Here is an 18401-nt window from a genome sequence, read left to right as displayed (position 1 = left end):
ATATATATATATATAGTGATAATATTATCCCTGAAGAGTGAGAAATCACGAAACAGGCTTGTCGGGATGAAATTGTAGTTTTTGTGTATTTTCTTCTTCTCATCAATATTTACGCTCTGCTCTTAAGCATCGAGCACTGTATTTACGGAGATTCAAATAAACAAAACTTCCTATATATATATATATATATAAAAGATAAACGTTTCTCCGGATTTTTTAAATGATTTTTATTGATTTTTAATGATTTTTAAAATCCGGAGAAACGTTTATCTTTTATATATTCAATGCCTGGATTACAAATTTTCAAACTTATATATATATATAAACGACCCCTCGATATCAAACGACCTTCTACACAAAGCCCTGGAATTTTCTTCCGAATTTGTAGAAATAACAGAGAAAGACAAGCGTATAATCACACAAGCTAAGAATTCCCTATTATTCAACAGATCTGAAGCATGGTGCAAGAAAGGCAGCAGCTCAAATTTCGACGTAACAATGGGTAGCTTTGACGGAGCGGAAACATGCCAGTTGGTAGGCTCATTTCTGCTCTCACAACTTCCTACAGACTACAGAAATAACATTGGTTTATATCGCGACGATGGCCTCGGTGCATTCAATGCTCCCCCTAAGACGATAGAAAAAATCAAGAAACTACTGTGCCGAATATTCAACGAAAACAACCTGAAATTAACCATTGAAGCAAATAAGAAATCCGTGAACTTCCTTGACATCACCTTTGATTTACGATCTGACTCCTTTAAGCCATACAACAAACCTGGAAACATTCCTCAATACATAAACATTCACAGCAACCACCCTCCATCTATCCTACGCAGAATCCCGGAAACCATCAACCAACGGCTCTCAAGAATCTCATCCAACAAGCAATCATTCGACTCAAGCATACACCCATACCAAGAAGCACTAACAAAAAGCGGCTTTAACTACAAATTACAATACAGCCCACAAACCACACGAAAGTCAAAAAACAGAAACAGAAATAGAAACATCACCTGGTACAATCCACCATACAACTCCAATGTCCACACAGACATCGGACACAAGTTCCTTAGTATAATCAACAGGTCCTTTCCAAAAAACCATCCACTCAGCAAAATCTTCAACCGAAACACACTTAACCTAAGTTACATTTGCCTGCCAAACATCGATACGATAATTTCTACACACAATAAGACCGTTTTAACCAAAGAAGAAACGATGATAAACGCCACCACAGACAGAAAATGCAACTGCCGGAAAAAAGAGGAATGCCCACTAAAAGGAGAATGCCAAACCAAAGGGGTAGTCTACCAAGCCACAGTCACCAACACACTAACCAAACACAAAGAAACCTACATCGGTCTAACGGAGAATACTTTTAAATCACGCTACTTGAACCACACCAGCTCATTCCGAAATAAATCAAAACAACACTCCACAGAACTTAGCAAACACATATGGAAACTAAAAGACTCTAACACGCCATACACCATCAACTGGAATATTGTAAAGAAATCACAACCTTACTCAAACAAAACCAAACGCTGTAATTTATGCCTCTCGGAGAAATTCTTCATCATCTTCCACCCAGAACACAGCTCGCTCAATAAACGAAACGAACTCATTTCCGCATGCCGCCATCGTAATAAACACTTACTAACGTCATTAATGTAATACTATATCACCTAAACACTTAATTATTCATCTTAGTGTATAAGTTCCGTTGTGCTATAGTGCTATATTTATTCTCCTGACGAGTGTGGCAAGTTAAACAACTGCCATACGAAACAGCTCTGTAGTGAATAAATTTCGATGAAGTAATTCGTGGTTTATTATTTTATTTTCAATTATATATATATATATATATATATATATGATAATGATAAGGATTCTCTGGATTTGTTTTAAATTTTTATTAAGCTTTCAACTCGGTGCTTCGAGCCTTCGTCAGAATGTGACAATATATTATTTACAAAGACTTTGTAGGCGTTTGGAGCGTCTGATTGGTGGGTTATTGTTTGAGTTGATATTATTGGGTGGTATAAGATGCGTTGTCATGGTTTCGGGTGTATCGATTACGTTAATGAAATCCGAGTGTTTTATTTAAGTCGTTGTGTTATTAGTTTGTTGTTTTGGTTTTGTCTTTAGTTGTGAATAGATGATGGGGATGTCAATATGTCTGTTAATTGTGTTGTTGTCTTTGCTGTACCATGCCTCTTTGAATTCTCGTGCGTGTTTTGTTTGTGGGCGTCCAAGAAGTTGTGTTTTTGTCCAGTCAAATGTGTTGTTGGTATCGTAGGTATGTTCTGCTGGTAGTGATTTTGGGTCGCGTCGTTTGATGGCATTCTTGTGTTCAGTGAGTCTTGTTTCAATTTTCTTGGACGTTTGTCCTATGTATTGTTTGGGGCAATCTTTACATGGTATCATGTAGACCGCGTTGGTTGTGTCGAATGTCGTTGTTCGGTCTTTATGTTTAGTGAAGTATGATTTGAGTTTGTGTGTTGGTTTATGTGCGATGTTTATTTTGAATGGTCGGAGTAGTCTTGATGTCATTTCTGATGTTCCGTTTATATATGGTAATGTCACTATTTTACTGGTTCGTCTGTATCTTCGTTAGGTTTTTCAGTTTGTGGTTTGTTGTGTATTTTGTTTAATACTTTGTTGATAAAGTTTCGTGGGTAATTGTTGTTTATGAATGTAGAGTATAAGTAGTTGCGTTCATTCTTCTTGGCTTCTTCTGTATTGCAGTGTGTTTTAATCCTGTTAAAGAGAGTGTATGTTGGGTGATTGCTATTAAATACTTGTGTGTGTGCCGTCATGTTATCTGGTAAGTAGAATATCTAGGAAGGTAAGTTGTTTGTTCTGTTGTTTGCCCATGGTGAAGGTTATGTTCTGTGTGGTGTTGTTTATTGTGTGTAAAATGTGTTCTGTTTTGTCTTTTTTGACGATAGCAAAGATGTCGTCAACAATCTTCTCCATAGTCTGATGTGTGCGTTGTTGGTGACCGACTGCTTTTCTAGGTGTTGCATAACAGCTTCTGCAAGGAAGGTGGATAAAGGACAACCCATTGGTGTTCCTGAGATTTGTCGGTAATATGAATTTTGGAAGGAGAATTCAGTGGAGAGGCAGAGCTCCAGCAGGTCGATGATATCGTCTTGGTCTAGTTCGGTTGTGATTTTCCATGAGTTGTTGTTACTAAGTAGTTCGTTCGTGACTTGTTTGGCTATGTTTAGTGGTATGGATGTGAAAAATGACACTACATCGTAAGATATCATGAGTTCGTCTGGTTTTAGTTTTACATTTTTAATATTGGTGAGGAAAGTTGTGGCATTTTTGATAGTATGATGTGATGATTTGACTAGTGGGTGCAGAATATTAAAAAGATATTTTGATAGTTCATACGTGGGAGATCCAGGAAGAGATACAATTGGTCGTAGCGGGTTGTTTTCTTTGTGAATCTTTGGTAGTCCATAGAATTTGGCGGTGGAGGAGTCGTTGGGTCGGATTCTTTTGTAAACGGTTTCGTTAAGTTTCTTTTTGTCTTTTAGTTGTTTTAATTTCTTGTTGATGCGGTTGGTAGTGGTTTTGTTGGTGTCTGTTTGTAGAGGTTCATACGTGTTGGTGTCTTGTAAGAGGGTCGTCGCTTTGTTGATGTAGTCTGATTTGTCCATGATTACAGTTTTGCGTCCTTTGTCGGCTGGTAGTATGACTATGTCTTCGTCGTTTCGTAAGTTTCTGATAGCTTTTTGTTCTTCGTTGTTAAGTGTGACTGGTCTTTTGAGGCAGAGGTTTGTCGTTACTTTGTGGCGAATGTCTTCTTTGATTTCATCATTTAAGTTGGTGAATTTCAGTGATGATTCTAGATCGGCAACGAAGTTTAGTTTGTCAGCGTCTTTGATGTTGTAATTTAAGCCTTTGCCTAAAATTTTAGTCTGCTGTACGGTGAGTGGTTTGCTTGATATGTTCTTGACCCATGAATGCGTGTCGGTGTTAATTTCCTTAAATGATCTCGATTTTTGTAGTTTTCGTTGGAGTTCGTTGTGCCGTTTTGTTCGATACGCGTTTGTTGTTTCTTTGATAGTTTCGTCAATGGATTTGGCATCTGTTTGTGTGCTGTGATTCGTGACAGTTTCTCGATGTTGGTTTAATTTTCGTCTGTAGATTCGTAAGCGGTTGTGAGCGTCAGATATGAGGATGTTCAGCATACGTCGGCCGTTTGATTGTGCTATTTGTTGGGCATAATTCGTTTTTATTGGTGGTTGGTAGTTGATACTGTTCGGTAGGATTCGCTGTTGTTTGCAGTTGTGTAAGAAGTGTAGTTGCTCCAACGTCGATATCATTATCATAATATGCTCGGGTTACCAATTTTCAAATATATATATATATATATATATAAAATGAACTAAAATAAAATGGACAATTGTTTGCTGTCGCTACTCAGAGTTTCACGCCGTAGGGCGATCTTCAGGCAACTGACAGATAATATTTTATTTGCTGACTATATACATCGACTAAAAGGTGTTAAGTTACATGACGGCATGCACTAAACATATCGGAACGTTTATTTAAAATGTTATTTTATCTTACGCTCTTCTAATATATAGAATATTGAGCGCTCTTTTATTCAGGAATATTATCCATAATAATATATATATATATATATATAGGAAGTTTATAATTTATGATTTTCCGTATAAAACAGTGCTCGATGCCCGAGAGCAGAGCGTAAATATTGGTAAGAAGAAGAAAATACACAAAAACTACAATTTCATCCCATCAATTTCAAAGAAGAAAATACAAAAATGAAATTGTAGTTTTTGTGTATTTTCTTCTTCTTACCAATATATATATAGATAGATAGATAAGAAGAAGAAAATACACGATACCAACCACACATTTGACTGGACAAAAACACAACTTCTTGGACGCGCACAGACAAAACACGCACGAGAATTCAAAGAGGCATGGTACAGCAAAGACAACAACACAATTAACAGACATATTGACATCCCCATCATCTATTCACAACTAAAGACAAAACCAAAACAACAAACTAATAACACAACGACTAAAATAAAACACTCGAATTTCATTAACGTAATCGATACACCCGAAACCATGACAACGCATCTTATACCATCCAATAATATCAACTCATCTACTAACCAACCAATCAGACGCTCCAAACGCCTACAAAAATGTTTGTAAATAATATATTGTCACATTCTGACGAAGGCTCGAAGCACCGAGTTGAAAGCTTAATAAAAAATTTAAAACAAATCCAGAGAATCCTTATCATTATCATATATATATATATATGAATATATATTGATGAGAAGAAGAAAATACACAAAAACTACAATTTCATCCCGACAAGCCTGTTTCGTGATTTCTCACTCTTCAGGGGATAATATTAAATGAATACAAAGCATGTGCTAGATATATATATAAGAGGAAGTTAGGTTAAAAATTGAGATAGAATTACATAATATATTGAGTGTACGATTACAAATTACATAGAAGTGCTTTGTGTCTATGGCGACAAGAGGAGATAAGTTCGTTACGTTTGTTGAGTGATGATAGTTGTGGTTGGTAGGTGATGAAAGTTTTCTTTCAGGCATAGGTTGCATCTTTGTTGGCGCTGTTTACGGTTTGCTGTGAGTAATGATGTTCCATGAGATATTGTGAGCGATGTTGTTGTCTTTTAGTGTCCATATGTGTTTGCTGAGTTCGGTGGAGTTTCTTAGTTTTTTGTGGCGAAAAGAGGCAGTATGGTTTCTGTGTCGAGTCTTAAATTCGTTTTCTGTAAGTCCGATGTAGGTCTCAGTTGTGTTATTGTCTAAACGTTTAACAGTTGCTTGGTAGATGACAGATGATTGTAGGCAGTTTCCGTTAAGTGGGCAGTTTTGTTTTTGACGGCAGTTGCATGTTTTTGTTTGTGTATTTTTGTCATTGATGGTGTCATTAGTATTGTCAGGTTCTCTCAATATGCGTTTGTTATGGTTATTAATAATATGTTCCATATTGTTCATGCAGCTGTAACTTAATTTAATTGTGTTGCGGTTAAATAGTTTTCTGAGTTTGTGGTCTATGGGAAAGTGCTTGTCAATTAGTGAAATGAATTTGTAGCCGATGTTTGTGCTGACGTTCTAGCTGTATGGTGGGTTGTACCAGAGTATGTTATTTCTAAGTCTGTTTTCCGTTTAGTAGCGTTTGGGTCATATTTCAGCGTGATATCCATTTTCGTCAAGTGCTTTTTGGTATGGAGGAGGGATTGGTCGAATGATGCTCTGTGGATGATGGATGAAAGGCGTTTGTTAATGGCATCAGGTATGTTCTTTGTAATGCTTGGAGGATGGTTGCTTTCGTGGTGGATGTATTGCAAAGAGGTGTTGGGCTAGTGTAAGGTCGATGGGAAGAATTCCGATCGAGGTAATGTCGAGGAAGTTAATGACTTTTTGTTAGCTTCGATGGTGATACGCAATCTTGTTGTTAAATACGCGGCATATCTCTTTTTTAATTTTTTCTGTTTCTTTAGGTGTTGCTTTAGTAATGGCTAGTCCGTCGTCGCGATAGAGTCCTATGTTAGTAATGATGTGTTGCAGCTCTCACAACTGCGCCATTACTAGCCATTACTAAAGCAACACCTAAAGAAACAGAAAAAATTAAAAAGATATGCGTACGGATTGCGAAGCTAACAAAAAGTCATTAACTTCCTCGACATTACGTTCGATCTAAAGAATTCTTCCCATCGACCTTACACTAAGCCCAACACCTCTTTGCAATACATCCACCACGAAAGCAACCATCCTCCAAGCATTACAAAGAACATACCCGATACCATTAACAAACGCCTTTCATCCTTATCATCCGACAGAGCATCATTCGACCAAGCAATCCTCCATACCAAAAGCACTTGACGAAAATGGATATCATTACACGCTGAAATATGACCCAAACGCTACTACGAACCGGAAAACAGACTTAGAAATAACATACTGGTACAACCCACCATACAGCAAGAACGTCAGCACAAACATCGGCTACAAATTCATTTCACTAATTGACAAGCACTTTCCCATAGACCACAAACTCAGAAAACTATTTAACCGCAACACAATTAAATTAAGTTACAGCTGCATGAACAATATGGAACATATTATTAATAACCATAACAAACGCATATTGAGAGAACCTGACAATACTAATGACACCATCAATGACAAAAATACACAAACAAAAACATGCAACTGCCGTCAAAAACAAAACTGCCTACAATCATCTGTCATCTACCAAGCAACTGTTAAACGTTTAGACAATAACACAACTGAGACCTACATCGGACTTACAGAAAACGAATTTAAGACTCGACACAGAAACCATACTGCCTCTTTCGCAACAAAAACTAAGAAACTCCACCGAACTCAGCAAACACATATGGACACTAAAGACAACAACATCGCTCACAATATCTCATGGAACATCATTACTCACAGCAAACCGTACAACAGCGCCAACAAAGATGCAACCTATGCCTGAAAGAAAACTCTTCATCACCTACCAACCACAACTATCATCACTCAACAAACGTAACGAACTTATCTCCTCTTGTCGCCATAGACACAAAGCACTTCTATGTAATTTGTAATCGTACACTCAATATATTATGTAATTCTATCTCAATTTTTAACCTAACTTCCTCTTGTATATATATCTAGCACATGCTTTGTATTCATTTAATATTATCCCCTGAAGAGTGAGAAATCACGAAACAGGCTTGTCGGGATGAAATTGTAGTTTTTGTGTATTTTCTTCTTCTCATCAATATTTACGCTCTGCTTTTAAGCATCGAGCACTGTACTTACGGAGATTCAAATAAACAAAACTTCCTATATGATATATATATATATATATATATATATATATATATATATATATATATATATATATGGAATGATAACGACAATACATTTTATAGATATAAAATTGAAGGCGAAGTCCTAGTCTCTTGCGCGGTTTGTACGTCTGTTCCAGTCCTTCAAAGTCGAATATTTACGCGGTTTGTACGTACACGGCCAATATAAATTTGAAAACAAATTGCAAAAGCATAAACATATAAACAACATCACTACAAACAACACACGAGGCCAAATCTTCGCAAAAGGTTAGTTTTCACAGCTGAAACTTTACTACAGTGAGTTCATTGTATTTTACAACTTGTAACGCGGAAAAGCCACCTGAAAATTACACTGTCTGCTAAAAAGACAAGACAATAAGAAAATATGTCGAGAAAATATTTAAGCAAAATTTTTTCTTACATCGGAAGGTAAATTTTCAAACGGTGTCAGACAGTGTTTGTCTTTTCTGTCGTTTCATTGGAATTAAAGACCTGTTTTTCCGAAGAAAAAAGAAACTTGAATATAAAGTTTCATAAAAAATATTGAGTCTATAACTCGCATTTACTCCTGATCAAGACACTAGACTGCAGTACCTAAATAAGGAATAAAGTTTTAACATTATATAAATCCTGATGATGAAGACACTAGACTGGAGTAAATAAACCTTAGATCTTTCCGGATGAAGACATTTGAATGAAGTATATAAAGACTTAAAACTCAAGTTCCACAGATCACTTCTGAGGAAGACATTAGACTGGAGGGTGTAAAAATTATAAAATAATTCAATATCTGATTGCAATCGAGACTTTCAGAAATCAACTAGGTTTCTTTCCAATTAAAAAATTTTTTAACAAATGCCTCAATTTTTTGTTTTATCGCATGAATAACTTGCATATTTTTTGAAAACAGGATGTATGCATTGAAATTTGCAAGAAATTGGACATTGCTCCTATGGCTTTACATTTCTTCACACTTATGACAACAGACTGTGAACACTGCCTTGACATCGAATGCCAGATAACAGAAAAATGTGACAGACAAAAAGATCATTATTATCATCCCAAACATGTAATATCGGAAGACATTTCTAATCAGGTCTCTTTCTTTCGGCTTGCATTTAGAGCTGTTGCTGGTTCCTATTTAAAAGCTGTGAATGTTGCTACATTTGAATACTTTGTCATGCAGGTAACAACTGTAATTTTGTGTATGTATTTTCAAAAGTAACACTTTTTGCTTGCCTTTTGCTGGTTTGAGGTCATTTGCTGGCTTACCTCAACTTGTAAGTGTTATTGATTTTGGTAACCTTTCTTATTAGCATATATCATCAAATTGTAAGTGACTTTATGTTCTTTGTTAAGTTGTTTAATGAAAAATGCATAATGATGATCACTAACCTACAGTGTCGATGGGATTACATCAAGCAAAGAGTGGACAACTTGTCCTGGAAAGATCATCTCACTTTGCTAGTTCTTGAGTCAATAATCCAAGCTCACGAAAAAAACATAACTGCCAAAGAAGTTCTTGACAAACCGTAAGTGGTACATGGTTATTTTATTTTCATTTAACTAGTTGAGGTTGTTGATAGCTTTATTTAGATATTGGATCCACTTTTGAAATGTACTCATACATTATGAATTGTTTGTTTTGTTGTTTTTTGAATGGCCATCAGGGCTAGCAATGCTGGTGTATAAACTCATTCAGACGTGAATGGGGTTGAGCTGTAAAGAAATACTTTTATCTATTAAGTATATATTTGTAAAAAATGCCATGGTATTGCTCATTTGTTTGTGAGTAAAGACTACAAGCCAAAAGAAATACGATCTCATATAAAGAAACAACTCCCACAGTTCAAAACTGAACAAGCAAATGCAGACAACGCGAAAATCTCGTTTTTGTATGTCCTTGGGCGTGTTCCTGATTTTGGTGTTATGAATATTCTTGTGAAAATGGTATCATCTTACTAATACTACTTCCTGCTCTTAAAACTATTTTGAATATGACTATAATTATTGTTTGTTTCAGTTTTATTACCAAGCTCCTTCGGAAGATAAAGTCTTGCCTGTAGAATGTGAGATTCTGATATCACCAAATGGCGTTAAAAAAGGCGTACTTACCAGAAAGATGAGGTACGTGCCAATACACTGAATGTAGGATATTCTGTAATGTGTATATTTACCATTTTTTCACTAAAGGTGGTCTGTCAAAAAACATTTCAAATAATATAGTTGATCGATAGATAACTTTTTGTACTGTTTGGTTCAAAACATGCAAAATGTTGGGATTTTTTAATCATGGCCGGGAGAAAAGAGCCTGAGTACGAAAGCGCATTTTTACGTCATACAAGGCACGGAAGTTAATTGATCACCATTACTGTAGATCTGTATTATATGCAGTTTTAATTTTTTTCAGCGTGACGAAAACGAAAAATGCCCGTCACATATTAGGTAAATTGGTGCAGCCACAAACCCTTTTTGCAATCATTAATTTTTAGCTTTAAAAAACATTAAAACATACGTAAAACATTATTACGAACATCATTGTTTATTGGCAAAAACTAATAAGTTCTGTTTATAATTTTACGTAAAATCCCTTAGTAGCTATTCCAAGGAGAAACACATAAAGTAGCTATAGTATTTATCCAGTTGAATTATACTCTCTTTGAGCAGAATTAAAAGAAAGGTTATCTGTAGTTACAAAATAAGTTAATTAGTTAGCAGTTCTGTCTCCAGAGTCAGGCCACTATCGCAGGAATCCACCATGAAACAGTGTAAGCAATGAATTACCGCAATTGTATTTTTGAAAACATACTGCATAATTGTGACAAGGGATATACCCGGCGGAAAGCGAACTTTAAATATAAATATCAAAGCCCAGCAAAGTGCTTTTAAAAGAGCCATTTAATGCATAAAAAGAAATATTTATTTAAAAGTGTAACGTTTCGTCATGACTCTCAAGACATCATCAGACAATATTGAATTACAAGTATAGAGGGATATATATATATAATAGCTATTTACATAATATTAAATTACAAAGTGGGATGAAAACGTGTTGGTAAATATTGAATAAGATGGTATGACGTGGGATAAATAGAAACACGAAAGAAACAAAAAAAAAACACAAACAATCATCATAAAGTATACAGACATGAGGACGAGCGAAATTAGATTAAAGCAACTGAAGGACAATGGAGTTTCCTTGGACGTTAAGAGATGGTTTCATTTTGTTGATTAAGAGGCTTTCGTGAATAAGAAGTTTTTGTGAGTCTGAGCATGAAGAAAGTATTTTAAAATATTCGAAGGTGGCGGTGTGTGGATTTAAGGTGTGATAGTATGGAAGAATGACAGGGATGTTTAGAAGGTTTACCAGTCAAAGGGGTAATGCACAAATGCTCTGAAATTCGAGCGTGTATTTGATTTTTGTCATTGTTTAGTACGGCAGTAATTATGAATCCAGTAAAGTTGAAGAGATCATCTGCGATCATAAAGATATTGTAAGCCTCGACATAAATCAATCCCAGTCTGGAGAAGTCAGCATCCGCATAATTAGAAAGAACTTGTCTCCCGAGGTAAAGCTATTACTGTTGCTTCAATAATAATGTATTACCCTTACTCTTTTCGTGGTTAATGGTGTAGCAACTACTCATAGCGATGTTTGATCTTGAATGTGACATAACTCTTGTGAGTTTTTATTTGATTGTAGGTCGTTTTCTTCGAGGATTCTATGATAAAAGCGAAAAGTCTTATGACATTGATTGATGGCTTTTATCGTTTGCTTGTGAACCCATACAAAACCTTAATGAAATGTACGTAATTACATTGTTTAGAGCCCGTGACAATCAATAACGTACATTTGCATCAATGAGCAGTGGTCTTTAGACAATAATCAGTTTTGTAAATTTTCTTTAAAATATGGCGAGCGATTTTGTTTGGTTCAAGTTTAATCGATTGGATTTTTTGTCTTAGGTGGATCTGGTCATAATAAATCATATGGAGAACTCCATCAGCAATTTGGGATCCATGGACCGATTGAGTAAGTACTAGTTAACAAAAAACTGCTTTGTTAAAATGTGCGTGAATACATTCCTATTTTCGAAATAATATACGTGAAATAGATTTCCATTTCTATTATAAGTACGTTATCTATGATTGATTTGTGGCGATGAAAAATCGTGAAATTGAAGTGCGGTACAGAGGCGTAGAAAGCTCGATAATTGGGGGGGGGGGCAATATTCATATATTCGTGTTTGGCCGTATTAAGTTACTTTCAAATCGATTGTTTCTGTGGATTTTAACATATATATGTATATACCCCCCCCCATTATCTATTCTGGCTTAGCCAATGCCTGGTATGGTAGACATTTTTCTTAAGCATTGATTTTGCATAGTAAGTCCGTGTTATATTCTCCACCACAGTATCACTCGTCAACATTCCTTGTCATCTCAATTTTTTCTGAATTGTGGTAATATCAAGCATTTGCCTCACTTATCATCATTATTTTTTTGCATTGCTCTACCATTTACGAAAATATTTTTTACAGGCAAAAGATGGTTGATAATCTCTTAAAGGCGGTAAAAACAGAAAACAGCAATCCATCTGGTGTTTATATGATACGCCAAAGTCCCAAACATTTTGACAGTTATATCCTATCACTCATTCACGGCAATGAAATAAAGAATTACGAAATATTAGTCGACAATGGCAAGTACTGCCTAAAGAATGGGCCCATGTTTGACAGTATCGTAAAACTTGTGGAGTTTTATAAGACTGAACAGGTTCGTTTTGTTTGCATGGAAGAACGGTGTATTTCATTGATATGGCATGACACGTTTGTGTTCGTGGCAAGACATGTTTTTGTAGAGACAAACACGTTTTTTTGCATGCACTTAGCCTATTTGTCGCAGGACAAAGTTGATTAATGGAGATTAATGACATGGTTAAGGTTAACTTGAGATAGTGCAAATTGAAGAGTTGTAACATTTGACTGGAAATGAGAGATACTTGTTATGTTGCAATTAAGTTTACACTTTGTTTACGTTTCAAATTGTCATTTGAAAATAATCAAAAAGGCAAAATGAATCTTTTTCATTAATCGTTGTGGGTTCCTTTTTTAGCACATTGTAAGCCTGAGCTTTCTACTCTACTTTAAATTGGCTCTATGCCTTTAAACTGTTGGATTACGAGTGAAATTTTATTCACTATAGAAGTATATCAAATTTCGTTTTCTCTAGATCGGTTTTCCGACTGTACTAACGAAATATTGTCCAGTCCCAACGGAAGGTAAAGTTTATGTTTGAATAATAGTGTCTATATTTTGTTGTAAAATAAGAAACTTTTCTAAGTGCATGGCTTGTGAAAAGATGGAAAATTGTGGTGAATTTAGTTTAAAATGTTGTTCTGCGATTGTCTTACGCACTAGTTACAATCTTTATTATTAGCAATCTTTATTATTAGCTAACAGTGAAAGTTTTGTAGTAAAAATTACAGAAAAAAATTTGTTTTTAAAAGATAGCTATTTTGTTATATCTTCTCCCACAAAATAAATAACCTTAGACACAAGAAAAATGCTCTCAAAATATATTGAAAAGCAATACGTTATGCACAACAGAAAAGTTACAACGAAAACGTCTTTTTGTGATTTAATTTTTTATATCACCCAATGTCATTATATTTGAATCATTTGATTGCATATCTGAGTAATAACTGTTATGTTTAATTGTTGATGTGATGCCCATATTTTTCCCAAAAAGTGCACTGCATGTATGTTTTGCATTGGTTAAAGTGAGTAACACTTATGCTTCAGATTACTTTCGTTTCACTCACCTCTAAATGTAATACTTTTATGTCATTTTAAGAATTGCAGTTTCGTGAGTGGAAATGCATCGATAAATCTACAAAACATAGAAATTTAATATTAAAGTTGATTCAATATGGACGCAATCGGAATACCGAGGTTAAACTGGTTGGTGATGTACGTGTGATTTTTTCCGACGAGTTTTGCATTGGCAAAGGAAGCAACGAAACCCGTGTTTTTTTGGGACTGAGAAAGGATGGTTACTGCAAAGCAGTAAAACGAATACTTAGAGATAACTGTATCAAGAGTGCGCAACAAGAAAAGAAAATTTTGAATGAATTCAACGCAAAGAGTCAAAATATGTTGTGAATTATTCCTACTTAGATGAGGATACTGGAACGGAATATGTCTATTTAATATTAGACTTATGCGAAGAATCATTGGAGAGTTTTGTGAAGCTTTCTACTTTGCCTGATCTTGAAAAAGCTCTTCCAGAAATTCTTACACAAATTTTAAAAGGATTAGCTGATCTTCACAGCGGCCCAAATCCTATTCTTCATCGAGATTTGAAGCCTTCCAATATTTTCCGAGATTCACAAGGTAAGTTTCTAATAGCTGATTTTGGGATTAGTCGACTATTAAAGAATGGTTTGAGGACATATGAAAGCAGGGCTAACAGGGGAACTGAGTATTGGATTGCACCTGAATCATATTGTGAAGATGAAGATTCAGTTGATAAAGGACGTTACAAGAAAGAGTCTGATGTAATGGTTGGTATAGGAATATGACTGTTTACAAATAAATTTACTTTTTTGCATTTTTACATTGTTTATAATTTTAGAATGCTGGAATGGTGGCTTATTATGTTGCCACGAAAGGTAAACATCGTTTTCGAACTAAACGGCATATACTGGACAATATGTTGAATGGAAACCCTGCTGGCTTAGATCAAATCAAGGATGAAGCATTGAAAGACCTTTTGTTCTGGATGTTAAATCTACGATCTGAAGAGAGACCATCTGCTAACGAATCGTTGAAACACCCATTTCTTATGTCGGATGACGAGAAGTTTGACTTTTTATGTAAAGTTGGAAACCAACAGCCAATAAAGACGAGCGAGACCGAGTAAAGTGTAGTCAAACAATTAAATGGCAAGTATTCAAATTGGAAAAGTTTCATGGACATTGATGTATATGATTATTTAAGAACAGACGAGGTAAATGGAAAAATATATAATTATGGTCCTTCATTGACAGAATGCTTGAGACTTATTCGAAATATAGGCCAACATTGGTATGATCGACCACGGCCAAGACCACAAACATTTTATAAGATTGGTGATCACAAGGCATTTTTTATCAAGAAATTCCCCAATCTCCCTGTTTGGGTGCATGCTGCTGTGAGGTCAAATGGAGAATTTAAAAACAATACAGAACTCAAGAACTTCTTTAATGAAAGCGAACCACGTGAATAAACAGTTTAAAGAGAAAAGAACCTGTTTGAAGGAAAGGCAATGATAAGTATTTGTATGAATGTACATTAAAAACTTTTTTATTTCCCAGTTCCATACGTTGTATATAGTTGTTCGGTATTTGTATAGTGCTCAGTTTTTTAATGAAAGTTTCAGTGGGTTGTAGCTTGTGTTTTGATTTGTTTGTAAGTGGTTGCAGTATGTCAGTCAAGTACTTTGGAAGTTTGTAAGTAGGCGAACCACAGAATGATACAATTGGTCGCATGGGTATTTGTGCTTTGTGAAGTTTTGGCTGTCCGTGTAATCTGGGTGGTCGTGGTACCGAACATCTAAGTCGATAGTAAATACGTTCTGATATATGTTAGATTTTATCATAGAGAAGATCTTGCTGTTAAGTTTGCGTACTAGTGATGGTGTTGGGTCTCGTTTGAGTTATTCGTACGTTTGTCTGTCGTTAACAAGAGTGTCCATTTTGTCGAAGTAATTATTCCTGTCCATGACCACAGTCACGCGTGCTTTGTCTGCTGGTAAAATGACGATGTTGTTGTGTTTTGTCGTTTGAGTGCTTGTTGCTCGTCCTTTGTCAAGTTGTTGTCACGTATAGAGGACGATTGTAAAGCGGAGGCTACCCTGCTTCTGATCTCGTCTTTGGTTGTCTCTGACAAGTCTCTTTGATACGCTAGGACAGCCTCGACACTGTTTTAGTCCGTAAGATAGTTGTCGTGTTTTAGTTTCGTCTAATGAGCGGGAAGAAATATTCCTCACCCAGTTATCGTCATGTTTATGTCTTGTACGTGTTTTAAAGCGCACTAAAACACGTACAAGACGTAAACATGTACGTGTACCATTTACTCAACTTATGTCTTATGGCAAGTCATACGGAACCCGGACCCCTATGTGCACTTGGCGAATTTTGGTTGACTTGGCAGCATTATTTTTACTTTGTGAACGTAATGACTCAACAGTTGAATGAAACCAGTAGATGTAGACCTCAAGTTATACCAAAAACTAGTTTAGTTACAAAACAAAGCTGTTGCTGATGTTTCTTCACTTGTGATTTTCTCTTGACTAACACATTAGATTGTTGCTCATGTTTTTCATGAAAATAGATTCTTGGCTAAACTAAACTTTCTTATGATTTGTTAAAATCCACTATGGATTTCTATTACTTTACAGTCCAAGTGTTGTTTTACTTTCAGATCGTGAATTGCATCATTATCTACCTGCTCTTTGTACATTGCACATTGTAACAAAGATCCCTGGGTAGGTTGTCATCACAAACCACATAATCTGTGGGGCAACTAACTTTTCTTGAGTTAACAATTCTTTAACAAGAGTGGAACATCCGGCATGAATTAAACTTTAACCACAAGATTGGGCATGAATTGGATAACAACAACAGTTTACATTTTTTTAAAAGTTTGCAAGATAAATATTGGAGCCTAACAAATAATTTTAAACATAGTCATAAACAATTTGTTTTATGAAATTTATTAAGAGTGACGTTTCGTCTTTACTCAAGACATCTTCAGACAAATTAGGAAGTTAACAAGAACATAGATATCTACAGAGCTATCTACATAGTTTGAGGTATCAGATTACTGTGAATGTGTTATGTGATGTAAGTGTGATGTATTGTTAGGGTGAGGTGTAGAGACTAGAAAAGCCTAAGAGGGATGGAGCTGCCTTGGGTGTTAAGTAAAGGTTTTAGTTTGGAGATGAGGAGGCTTTGGTGGATCATGAGGTTGAATGTGTCCGAGCAGGATGAGATGATTTTAAAATCGTCCGGCAAAGCAGGGTGGTTGGAGGAGTTACTATGAGAAAGAATACTTGACATTAATGGGTTAGTATAGTGTTTTCCAGTCAAAGGAGAGAAAATGCTATACTAACCCATACAAAACCTTCACTTAACACCCAAGGCAGCTCTTATCCCTCTTAAGCTTTTCTATTCTCAACTCCTCACCCTAACAAAACATCACACTTACATAGCACTTACATCACATCACACCTACACATTCACAGTAATTTGATACCTCAAACTATGTAAAAAGCTCTATATATATCTATATTCTTGTTAACTTCCTAATTAGTCTGAAGATGTCTTGAGTAAAGACAAAACGTCACTCTTAATAAATTTCATAAAACCAAATTGTTTATGACTTTGTTTAAAATTATTTGTTGGGCTCTAATATTTATATTGAGAATCCGTTTCACGCCTGGCACTTCATTGGAAACAAGTTTGGAAGATACACCATACTCCCATAAAACTGCCTGTGTACCACTTCACACATCCCTTGTGACATTCTTATCTTTCAGATTGTTCACATGCCTGTTTTATGATATTGATATGCTTGATCTTAATATCACTAAAAAAGTTTTTAATGAAGAAGTAAGCTAACACCTGCTTTCATCTGACGCAATAGAAATTTTCTTACTGTACTTCAATATGAAATTCTATGTGTGCAAACTGCAGTAAAGAGTTAACATAGAGAATATATATAGTGTCCCTTTTGGATGACCTTGTATTCTTTACATGCATGTAATAACTTATTTAGTACAAATAAAATTGAAAAAAGTAATCAATCATTGCATTCAACAAAATTCAATTTTATTTTCAAAATGTAGCAACAGAACAAAATACATATGGCATTACTGAAAAGCTGAAAGGTCTATATGCATTCTACGTAGATTGTACGCATAGATACACCAATATTTAACATAAATATATAAAAAAAATCAAAATTCCATGAAAAATACTTTGACATACTCGACTGGAATGCAATCTGGTAGAGTAAGTGGGATTGAAATCTTTCCTCTTAATTGCACAGAGCCACTTCGCTACTGTGTTTGCCACCAGAGCGTACGTTTCATATCCTTCGTTGCTTCGATTGGCAAAATAAACGCACAACATAAACCGAACTTTTTGTAATTTAACTCTTTGTAAACTATAGTTTTCTATTGAGATCTCGGAACAAAAATAGCGGCGAGAGACCCACGTGACCGTATTTACCCAATCATCATGCAGAATGTAAAGAACAACACGTGTCCCTACCAACCACAGAACTCATAATTCACCAACTCTGCGGTCCCAACTTTTACATATAGAGGGCTCTGGATAGAATTAGCGTTGTGTTGATCTTCTCGTCGTCAATTTGAATGTGCAAGTTCTGTGATTTAGTCATAAAACTTGAATTTTGACAACATTTACTAGGGTAAGTTTACTTAAATGGTTTTT

General features: G+C 35.4%; 3 protein-coding genes across 7 annotated transcripts; all 3 read left to right on the top strand.

Moving 5' to 3' along the window:
- Positions 1-8816: 8816 nt before the first annotated feature.
- LOC124457523 lies at positions 8817-9454 on the top strand. Of its 3 annotated transcripts, none has more exons than XR_006952646.1 (2): positions 8817-9086; positions 9302-9454. XR_006952646.1 is itself a non-coding variant. In XM_047007757.1 (2 exons), exons 1-2 carry the CDS (start codon positions 8853-8855, stop codon positions 9434-9436), a joined length of 411 nt encoding a protein of 136 aa, XP_046863713.1. In that variant the 5' UTR covers positions 8817-8852; the 3' UTR covers positions 9437-9454. The 3 variants fall into 3 exon arrangements, 1 of the variants encoding a protein (XP_046863713.1); XM_047007757.1 differs by having other exon boundaries at positions 9260-9454; XR_006952650.1 differs by lacking the exon at positions 8817-9086 and adding an exon at positions 9203-9232.
- Positions 9455-11218: 1764 nt separating this feature from the next.
- LOC124454024 (tyrosine-protein kinase Src64B-like) lies at positions 11219-14269 on the top strand. Of its 3 annotated transcripts, none has more exons than XM_047004836.1 (6): positions 11219-11469; positions 11604-11706; positions 11867-11933; positions 12442-12676; positions 13133-13181; positions 13757-14269. In XM_047004836.1, exons 2-6 carry the CDS (start codon positions 11625-11627, stop codon positions 14062-14064), a joined length of 741 nt encoding a protein of 246 aa, XP_046860792.1. In that variant the 5' UTR covers positions 11219-11469; positions 11604-11624; the 3' UTR covers positions 14065-14269. The 3 variants fall into 3 exon arrangements, with proteins under 3 accessions (XP_046860792.1, XP_046860798.1, XP_046860803.1); XM_047004842.1 differs by having other exon boundaries at positions 12442-12638; positions 13757-13797; XM_047004847.1 differs by having other exon boundaries at positions 12442-12602; positions 13757-13789.
- LOC124454243 (serine/threonine-protein kinase/endoribonuclease IRE1-like) lies at positions 14123-15331 on the top strand. The gene is made up of 3 exons (XM_047005060.1): positions 14123-14142; positions 14234-14465; positions 14537-15331. The coding sequence occupies exons 1-3, from the start codon at positions 14123-14125 to the stop codon at positions 14822-14824; spliced, it is 540 nt and encodes a 179-aa protein (XP_046861016.1). The 3' UTR covers positions 14825-15331.
- The last annotated feature ends 3070 nt before the right edge of the window (positions 15332-18401 follow it).

Source organism: Xenia sp. Carnegie-2017, unplaced genomic scaffold (genome assembly GCF_021976095.1).
Source record: "Xenia sp. Carnegie-2017 unplaced genomic scaffold, XeniaSp_v1 HiC_scaffold_13, whole genome shotgun sequence".
Lineage (NCBI taxonomy): Eukaryota > Metazoa > Cnidaria > Anthozoa > Malacalcyonacea > Xeniidae > Xenia > Xenia sp. Carnegie-2017.
Note: the sequence above shows the minus strand (reverse complement) of the source record. Positions and strands in the feature narration are given on the sequence as shown.

What these genes read in the sequence shown, in the direction of transcription:
- LOC124457523 (XM_047007757.1), top strand. Translation starts at nt 8,853, where the DNA reads ATGGCTTTACATTTCTTCACACTTATGACAACAGACTGTGAACACTGC. An exon ending in TTGAATACTTTGTCATGCAG is followed by an intron (nt 9,087 to 9,259) that starts GTAACAACTGTA and finishes TTCTTTGTTAAG; the next exon opens with TTGTTTAATGAAAAATGCAT.
- LOC124454024 (XM_047004836.1), top strand. Translation starts at nt 11,625, where the DNA reads ATGATAAAAGCGAAAAGTCTTATGACATTGATTGATGGCTTTTATCGT. An exon ending in AGTTTTATAAGACTGAACAG is followed by an intron (nt 12,677 to 13,132) that starts GTTCGTTTTGTT and finishes CGTTTTCTCTAG; the next exon opens with ATCGGTTTTCCGACTGTACT. An exon ending in TTGTCCAGTCCCAACGGAAG is followed by an intron (nt 13,182 to 13,756) that starts GTAAAGTTTATG and finishes TGTCATTTTAAG; the next exon opens with AATTGCAGTTTCGTGAGTGG.
- LOC124454243 (XM_047005060.1), top strand. Translation starts at nt 14,123, where the DNA reads ATGCGAAGAATCATTGGAGA. An exon ending in ATGCGAAGAATCATTGGAGA is followed by an intron (nt 14,143 to 14,233) that starts GTTTTGTGAAGC and finishes TGATCTTCACAG; the next exon opens with CGGCCCAAATCCTATTCTTC. An exon ending in AGAAAGAGTCTGATGTAATG is followed by an intron (nt 14,466 to 14,536) that starts GTTGGTATAGGA and finishes TTATAATTTTAG; the next exon opens with AATGCTGGAATGGTGGCTTA.